The sequence below is a fragment of the Chaetura pelagica genome, unplaced genomic scaffold (genome assembly GCF_000747805.2).
Source record: "Chaetura pelagica isolate M959 unplaced genomic scaffold, ChaPel_1.0 scaffold674, whole genome shotgun sequence".
Lineage (NCBI taxonomy): Eukaryota > Metazoa > Chordata > Aves > Apodiformes > Apodidae > Chaetura > Chaetura pelagica.
The window spans coordinates 3,015-12,597 of NW_009952985.1; the positions used below are offsets into that span (position 1 = coordinate 3,015).

The 9,583-nt window shown below is 53.5% G+C and overlaps 1 protein-coding gene across 1 annotated transcript in view; it reads right to left on the minus strand.

Annotated features, from left to right (window-relative positions):
• Window positions 1–6,263: 6,263 nt before the first annotated feature.
• Window positions 6,264–9,583, minus strand: part of LOC104387700 (collagen alpha-2(XI) chain-like) — a gene marked incomplete at its 5' end in the record, with an annotated part of 6,590 nt that continues 3,270 nt past the window's right edge. Inside the window, 7 exons of the mRNA XM_009996481.1 lie at window positions 6,264–6,395; window positions 6,963–7,187; window positions 7,855–7,967; window positions 8,388–8,670; window positions 9,108–9,161; window positions 9,240–9,275; window positions 9,361–9,414. Coding sequence (XP_009994783.1) covers window positions 6,264–6,395; window positions 6,963–7,187; window positions 7,855–7,967; window positions 8,388–8,670; window positions 9,108–9,161; window positions 9,240–9,275; window positions 9,361–9,414 — 897 coding nt within the window. The remainder of the gene's footprint in view (window positions 6,396–6,962; window positions 7,188–7,854; window positions 7,968–8,387; window positions 8,671–9,107; window positions 9,162–9,239; window positions 9,276–9,360; window positions 9,415–9,583) is intronic.

Here is a 9,583-nt window from a genome sequence, read left to right on the forward strand (position 1 = left end):
TCCCTTTTCTCCCAGCTCTTGATCTGAAGGGCATTGTTGCAGTGGGGATGCTTCTGCTGAATGTTTATAGTGTTTTGGGGATGAGTAGAGTGAGGGGTTGTTCCTCTCACTGGCAGTTCCTCAAAGGTAGGGCTGCCAACACCTGTGCTGCTGCTGCCACCACCTGTGCTGCTGCCACAAAACCAGCAGCTTCTGCAAAGAAGTCCACTGTTTTGATTGAAAATAAGTGTTGATCCTGTGACCAGGATCCCATCTGAGATATCCAGAGGTTCTGGCAGAGACTGAAATTGAGGAAGGAGATTATTCTAAATCAGGTGATGGAGCAGGTGCTTCTCAAGCAGAAAAAGGGGCAGGTCCTTCTCAAGCAGATAAAAACCCAGACAATTCTCAAGCAGATAGAACAGCAGGCCCTCCTCAATCAGATGATGACCATTACCTTGTCCAGCCTTTCTTGCTGAAGGATCTGCACTTGATGAGAAAGGACTTCACCTGCTGTGATGTGAAGGGACTTCTTCCTTGGTTGCTCCGATGGTGAAACCCATAATGTGGCCGAGAGAAGCCAGGCAGTTGGGATCTCTGGCCAGAGATGCTGGTATTCATAGAGCACTTGGTCATAAGAACCACCACCCTGTGGGACCCACTTCTTCCAGCTGTGAGGGGGAGATGCCCCCCCCCAGGGGTGACATCGACTGGCACCAAAGCAGAACAGCCACTCTTCAGAGAGACATCAGGTGTCTGAGAGAAGCAGCTGTGTGAGGTGATCTGTGAGCAAAATGGATTTCCAGGTGCTGGTGACATTCCGTGTGACACACAGATGTCCTGGAGGTTTGCTTAGGCTGTACCAGCAGTACCTGCCCAGATGTTCTCCTCCATGGGGTGTTCTGATGATGATGCAAGACCAGCTGTGCGTGAAGTGGCTTTCTTCTGGGTGCTGGTTTTGCTGTCAAAAGAAGGAAGGTCAAAGGACCTTTGGGAGAGATCCAGTTCCTGGGAATTAGATGGCAAGATGGACGTTACCAGATCCCAATGCACGTGATGACCAGAATAACAGCTGTGACTCCAGCATCCACTCAAAAGGCCTAACCTTTCTAGGGACTGTTGGTTTCTGGAGAAGGCACATTCCAGGTTGCAGTGACGTTGTGAAACCTCTCTGAGAGATGACCCAGAAGAAGAGGGACTTTCAATGGGGTCCTGACCACCAGAAAGCTTTTGAGCAAGATCAGAAAGGAGGTGGTGCAGGCAATGGCTGTGGGACCAGTTTGAACATCAAACATGTGCTCTACACAATGGTCCTGCCTGGAACCTCTGGCAGAAGCACCAGGGGAGACTCGAGGTCGAGCCTTGGGATCCTGGAGCTGCAGCTACAGAGGTTCCCTGGCCAATTACACAGCACCTGAGAAGTAGACACTTGCAGCATAGGAAGGAGTTGGAGCCTCTTGGGAAGTGATGGGCACTGAAGCTCCTCCTGGTGCCCAGATTCCCAGGGCTGAGCTCCACGTGCCAGAGTCACCTTTCTCCTGCCCATCCTGCCACCAGTGTGACTGGGAGGAAATGGACTGCTTGAATCACCCAGCCAGCTGCAATAGGAAGGCCTAATCCTCCAGGTGTTGTAGAAGCAATTCCAGAGTGGCCAGAAGGCACCCACTTTGAGATGGCAGCACAAGAAGTGGTGAGCTGGGCTCAGGAAGCTCCACCATCTAATCATCTCCCAGAGGCTGACACACAATTTGCTGTTCTCACCCAAGGCTCCTGTAGGGACCCAACCAAACTGGAAAGCTTTTGTGTGGAGTCCTACATGACCGGTTGCACCAGCAGCTGAAGGAGAAGGTGAATGGAGTCAGTTTGCAGAGGTCCAAGCCATCCAGCTGGCTTTGGACATTGCTGAGCCAGAGGGGTGGCCCAGACTCTACCTCTACACTGACTGGTGGGTGGCAGCAAATGCCTTGTGGGGTTGGCTAAAGCAGGGGCAGCAGAACAACTGGCAGCAAAAAGGTCAACCTGGTTGGGTTGCTGAGCTGTGGAAAGACACTGCAGTTGGGACAGAGAAACTGGTGGTGAAGGTGCATCATGGAGATGCACACGTAGCTGAGTGGAGCCACTGAGGAACGTGGACACACCCAACGAGCAGATGAGGCTTCTCAAGTGTTCCAAACAGACAGACTGGGAACACAAGGGTGAGCTCTTTCTGGCTTAATGGGCCCTGTGGAAAAATGTAGCCAGGGACTGGCAGTCGGAAGGTATCGCGCTGTACGGAAAGGTAGGGCACCCTCCCCCCTAGATAGCCAATAGGGCTTAGTACGTGAAGTAAGGAGACAAGTGATGCTGCTAACTCTGGGTACAACCCAGGGTATAAAAAGCTGTGTTACGCATTAATAAACGCCATTTTGCCATCCACCACATTGGTGTCTGTGTGCTGATGTGCCCAGCAGCCCGGATGGGTCGCTGAGTTGCTACTGAACCAGGTCGCCACGCCTTTAGAAGGCAACAAGTGGTGCCGAAACCCGGGATCGAACCAGGGACCTGGCGTGTCTACATCTGCAGCAGCCCTGATGCTGGAAGAAGCACTTTTCTCTCGAAAAGGCACCATATCGGTCAACCACGTCAACAGCCATGACCCAATCAAAGGGTTCTTTCAAACTGGCAATGACAAAGCAGACGCCGCTGCAAAAGGACTGTGGACACTAAGGGATGCCCGGCAGCCACATGAGTCTCTTCACATCGGAGCCAGAGCGCTAGCGAGGAAATGGGGGATTTCAGTCTCTGATGCAAAACACATAGTTGCTACATGCCCCCATTGTCAGAAAACACCATTGTGGTCCAGTGGAGTCAACCCCAGAGGTCTTAAGGCCTCTGAAGTGTGGCAAACAGACTTTAGGCTCTGCCAGTTGTTAAAACCTCGAGCATGGCTAGCTGTAACAGTGGACACTTATAGCGGAGTGATAGCAGCCACACAACACCTTAAAACTGACTCCAAAGCAACCATACAACATTGGCTAACGGTCATGACGTGGCTTGGTGTCCCTAATCAGATCAAAACAGACAATGGTCCAAATTTTGTCTCCAAATCAATTCAAGCATTTGTTCAGAAATGGGGTATCACCCTGACACATGGCATTCCACATAATAGCACAGGACAGGCCATAGTCGAACGAGCAAATCAGACCCTGAAATCTGAATTAGAGGTGCTGGCAAAAGCAGAGGGTTTTGCCAACGCCATTCCCCCAGGAGACCAAGCACGCCTGCTAGCAACCGCTCTTTTAGCACTAAATCAATTTCCCAGGGGAGACGAGTCGAAAAGTCCCACACAAAAACATTGGGCCACTCAAGTGCTAGAGGAAGGCCCACTGGTTACAATCAGAAATGAGCTGGGAGAATGGGAACAGGGATGGAGGTTAGTCCTTACTGGGCGAGGGTATGCAGCTGTCAAAAAAGATGGAAAGGTTAAATGGTGTCCACTTAGGTCTATTAGGCCTGACCTTCAGGATGAAACTAATGAAAACTGTGAGTTTCTGTTTACAGGACTGGATCATCGGACGTCCTCGTAATCCATACATCCTGGTGCCAAAAGAGGATGACAAGCCGAAAAGCATCCAGTCTGCACCTGAGAGCTCCGCGCTAGCAGAATCCAATCAGCGGCGACACAGCCCCCGTGGGGGAGGGCTGCGAAGCCTTTGTGCAATCTTGATCTTAGGGCTAGTCACCAAAGCACAGGCAAAATCAGGATACCACCCTCATCGGCCATTCAAGTGGGTCCTACAAGTCTCAGACAAAGTGATAAGGGAAAACATAACAGCAGGTGCTCCAACACTTACGGTAAAGGTGCTTGACTTGTTTACCAAGTTTGGAACACCCAATGATGACACGCTGTGGGGAACATATTGGTGTCCAAGCTCAAATCCAGAAAACCCCTGTTGCCACTATCCAGGGGATTATTTATGTGGGTACTGGGGATGTGAGACCATTGTAACGAGTGACAGATGGAAACCAAAGAAAGAGGACGAATTCTTGCAGGTAACATGGGGACCAGGCGGATGTAAGCATCCAAAATTTTTGCCTTATTGCGCGGTATATGATAGAGATGAAAACACGTGTACCCATCTGGAAATAAACATCTGGCTAGAATTGAACAATCAATCAGTGCCCTAGAACAATCACTTAGGTCACTGTCAGAAGTAGTATTGCAAAATAGAAGAGGGTTAGACTTAGTGTTTCTACAGCGGGGAGGAGTATGTGCAGCGCTGGGAGAGGAATGTTGTGTGTATGCGGATCACACCGGGATAGTGAGGGACACAATGGCCAAATTACAGGAGGGCCTAGAAAATCGGAGAAGGGAACGAGAGGCACAACAAACTGATTTTCATCATGGTTCAACCACTCACCATGGCTAACCACCCTGATATCTACCCTGACAGGGCCAATCATAATGATCGTGGTACTTTTGATTTTTGGACCCCATGTTTTTAACAACCTTGTGTCGTGTGTCAAAAGCCGGCTGGAGAAGGTGAACATTTAAGAATGTCTTTGCTCAGGTTTTTCTTCAACTATCCTCAGCTCTATCCTGTTACCCTCTAACTACCTCTTTTTAACGTGCCTTATGTTTTCTATTCAATTGTGAGAGATACACTAATGCTGTGATAAAACATAATGCTGTTATAAAACATAAGGTTAAGATAACTCAAGATAAGGTTAAGATATCTTTAGTAAGTACTGCTGCTATGATGCTATGAAACATAGATCAGGGTTAAGATAGATTTGGTAAGTTTTAAGACTTAAGATTTTGATACATGAATTTTTTAGCGTAGTTATATTTTAGACAATTTAATTAGGCATAGGGAGGGGGGAAATGTGGGAAAATGCAGCCTTTGGTAAAAATGTAGCCAGGGACTGGCGGTCGGAAGGGATCGCGCTGTACGGAAAGGTAGGGCACCCTCCCCCCTAGATAGCCAATAGGGCTTAGTACGTGAAGTAAGGAGACAAGTGATGCTGCTAACTCTGGGTACAACCCAGGGTATAAAAAGCTGTGTTACGCATTAATAAACGCCATTCTGCCATCCACCACATTGGTGTCTGTGTGCTGATGTGCCCAGCAGCCCGGATGGGTCGCTGAGTTGCTACTGAACCAGGTCGCCACGCCTTTAGAAGGCAACAGGGCCCATGATGCTTGAGGTCATCAGGGCAGAGATCATAGAATCATAGATTTGGGTTTGGGTTGGAAGGGACCTTAAAGATCATCCAGTTCCAACCCCCCTGCATGGGCATGTTGCTCAAGGCCCCATCTAACCTGGCCTTGGAGACCTTCAGGGAGGGAGCATCCACAACACATAGGTGCAACATAGTGACCAAGGGGTGGACTGAACCATGGACTCCATCCCTCCAGCCAACCCCTCCATGTCCTTCAGCCCATGGATCCAACCCCTCCATGTCCCTCAACCCATGGATGAACCTGTCCTGTTATATTATCCATCCCCCCAGCACTGGGCTGAGTTCTTCTCCAGGCAGGAATTCACACCTCGGGGTGGTTTTTTGGGGTGGCTTTTTGGTTGGGAGGATCCAAACTGAGGCCGCAGGGACCAGGGTTGGTGGTTGTACCACTTTAATTAATAGAATTAAATTAAGAACTAATGAAAAACACAACATCCCTCCTCCTCCTTGGTCTTTTTTAGGGCTTTTGAAACCCATCCGTGGTTGGATTTTTGGTGGGATAGGGACCTCTTGGAGCAGCGGGGACATTAGAGTCACCTGCTGGGACAAGGATGGTTTGATTTGGATCGGTCTTCCCTAAATTAAGGTTAATTAACCTTAATTAGCAGAGATGTCACATGGCTGCTTGGATGGGTCAAAGCAGAGCCTGGAGATGGATGGTGACCTCTGCTTGAACGTTCTTTGGGACACGAGTGTCCCTGGGGGTGTCACCTCCGGACCCTGAGGGACCAGCTTGGAATCTTGTGGTGGGAATCCATGTGGAAGGAGACCTGGGAATGTTGGGAAGGAGCTTTGGGATGGGATGGGGATACTGGGAGGGGACCTGGGACAAACTCCTGTCACTGGGCTCTAAGTAGTAAAATAGACATTTATTCTACACGTTAAAGTCTCTTTGGTATCTCTGAAGAAAGGGAGATGTTCCTCCACCCAGGGGACAGTGGTGGCACCTTGGGTCATGGTGGCACCTCATCTTCTCGCAGAACACAGTGGGTGGGAGGTCCCCATGCAGGGGGGGGGTGGGGGTGTCACGGGGGGTGCTGGTGGCCATGGGGGGGTTGGTCTTAGCCCAGGAAGCAGACGGGGCCCACCCCAAAGCTGTGGCCCAAGTTGGGGACGGTCACATCCAGCAGTGGGAGCTGCTCTGGGTGGGGGGTGGTCACCTCCAGCACCGTCTGGCCGGGACCCTGTGGTACCTGGGAGGACAAAGAGCAGGGGGGTCAGGGACCACCACAGAGCCCATCCTGCTCCAGGGTCAACCCTGGAGCATCCCACAACCTCCCCTTCCCCACCCCAGACCTTGGTTGATCATGGTTTCCCCAAAGGAATCCCAGACTGGTTTGGGTGGGAATGGACCTTGAAGGTGATGGAGTCCCACCCCCTGCACGGGCAGGGACACCTCCCACCTGGCCAGGCTGTTCCAAGCCCCATCCAACCTGCCCTTCAACACTTCCAACATGCGGAAGGTTTTTTGGTGGGTCACTTTGAGGTTCTTTAGATGGGTCACCTTGAGGTTCTCCTCCTCCAACACCCCCCAGGTTCTTTAGATGGGTCACCCTGAGGTTCTTCTCACCCAACACCTCCAAGCCCTTCTCCTCAGGGCTGCTTTCCACCCTCTGGGCTACCAGCCCAAGAGAAGGTCCTTCCTTCCCCCAGCTCTTCCATCCCTCCATCTTGATGCCTCTCAGTGCCCCGTCTCTCCCCAACCCCCATTTGGGCCTCAATGTCCCCTCCCCGCATCTCCCCACGTGTGTCCCTCTCACCCCACAACCATCCACCACAGCCTTGATGAAGGGGCTGGTGTGGTAGCTCAGCTCTTCCTCATTGGCCGTCAGGAAGCGGAGGGACCTCTGGAGGTCCCCAGGGGATGTGGCCTCCGACTGGTGGCACTGGAAGGTGAAGCTCTGGTGGGCAGAGACGCTGAGGAGCCGCAGGAAGGTCAACTGCACCACACCCAGGGGTTGGCCCTCAGAGTCCATGTAGGAGAACTGTGGGGCAGGAGAAGAGCTGAAGGGTCCCACCAACCTCCCAGGCTTTGGAGCAGAGGGGCTGGAAAGTGTCTGGGGGCAAAAGGACCTGGGGGAGGGGTTAGTGGACAATGAGCTGAACACGAGCCATGGGCATGGGTGGTCAAGGAGGCCACCAGCATCATAGTTTGTAGCAGCACTGGGATGGCCAGTGGGACCAAGGCAGGGATTGTCCCCCTGTGCTGGGCACTGGGAAAGGGACACCTTGAATCCTGGAGACAGTTTTGGGGCAGAAAAGGGACACTGAGGGGCTGGTGGGTGTTCAGAGAAGGGAATGGAGGTGGGAAAGGGGCTGGAGAATGTGGGGAAGGGGCTGGAGAACTGGTAGAGTTGGGTGATGGTTGGACTCAATGATCTCAAAGGTTCTTCTCCAACCACAACCACCAGGAATGGTCTCCCACCACCACTTCCTGGAAGAGGCTGGAGAAGACCTGGGCTATGGGGCAGGTTCCTCACCCTGTTGCCCCACCGGGTCTGACTGAACCAGGACCGGGGCTCCCGCGTCGACACCTTCACCTGGAGGAGAAGACACCATGGTCAGCTGGGACACACACACACACACACACACACACACAGACCCCATGACACCCCCTTCACCTCCCCCACAGTCCCCCAGCTCCTCTCCCACCTCCTGGAGGTCCCTGCTGGGGTAGACACAGGTCTCCCCACCCGCTGTGAAGTTGCAGAAGACCTTGAAGGCGTCTCGAGCACAGCCCTGGTTGGGGTCCACCCAGTACTGGCCTGGGGGGGGAAAGGGGTCAGGATGTGCCCCCCAGCCTTGCAGCCCCCCCAATCCCCCAAGCCCTCTTCCTTCTCTTCATCCTTCCATCCATCCTTCCTTTCTTCCATCCATCCATCCTTCCTTTCTTCCATCCATCCATCCTTCCATCCATCCTTCATTTCTTCCATCCATCCACCCTTCCTTTCTTCCATCCATCCACCCTTCCTTTCTTCCATCCATCCATCCTTCCTTTCTTCCATCCATCCATCCATCCTTTCTTCCATCCATCCATCCATCCATCCTTCCATCCTTCCATCCATCCTTCCATCCTTCCATCCATCCTTCCTTCCATCCATCCATCCATCCATCCATCCATCCATCCATCCATCCATCCATCCTTCTCCCCTTCCTCCCTTCCTCCCAGTCCCCCCAGCCCCCACCATCGGACAGCCCGGGGTGACTGAGCTGCAGGTCCTGGCAGGTCCTGGCTGGGTGGTCCCGAGTTCCCTTGGGCCACCTCAGCCCCTCGATCTCCTGCTTGAGGGAGCTGAGGGACCCCAAGATCTCCTCCTCCACGCCATGGTCACCCCCCTGCTCCCTGGCCATCTTCTCCTTGGCCCCTTCGTCCTCCTCCTCCTCCACCATCTTGCTGCCATCGATGGAGCGTTTGCTCTTCTTGGGCAGCTGGATGGGCAGGGGCTGGATCACCTCCCCCGGGGGACCCTGTGCAGATACAGCCCCATCAGCCACCAGCACGGGCTGGGGGGGACAAGCCCTGAGACCCCACAGCCCACCCACCCCTGCCCAGGCTTGGGGACAGGAGATGGGTGGGCCTGATGGTCTTCAACTGGAATGGATGGACTTGATGGTCTTCAACATCAATGGTTGGACTTGGTGGTCTTCAGTGTCAATGGTTGAACCTGATGGTCCTCAACTGGGATGGTTGGACTCCATGATCTTCAACTAGAATGGCTGGACCTGATGGTCTTCAGCTCTCATTGTTGGACTTAATGGTCTTCAACAGTTTGACTCAATGGTCATCAACGGTTGGACGTGATGGTCTTGAAGGTCTTCTCCAGCCATAGGCCACCCCTCCACACCCGTTCCTGGGTGCTACCCACCCCCTCACCCCCTGTCACCTCATCCCTTGAGCCTCTCACCGGGTGTCCAGGAGGTCCTGGGGGTCCACGTTCACCTTTGGGTCCTGCTTGACCCTAGAGGGAGCAGACCCTGGTAGATGGAGCAGGGCCAGGAGGTAGTGGCAGGGGTGGGGACAACCCCTGAGTTCTTACCATGGCTCCCTTGGCACCTTTGGGACCAGCCGGGCCCTGCAAGGCAAGACAAGGTCTGAGGGTGACCAGGGGGGACACTGGGATGGGTGGGGGTGACACTGGGGGGGGTGGGGACACTCACGGGAAGTCCAGGGGGGCCAGTGGGGCCGATGGGTCCTGTCGCACCAGGGATCCCCTGGGAGGCAGGAGGAGACACCAGGTGAGGACATGGGGACAGTCCCAGGACTCCCCCTCCCACGTTGGCCCTTGTCACCCACTTCTACAGCTTCCACCCCAACCACACCCTCCCCAGACCCCCCAGATCCCCCCAGGCGGCCCCTCCAGCCCCCCCAGGCCCCCCCGAC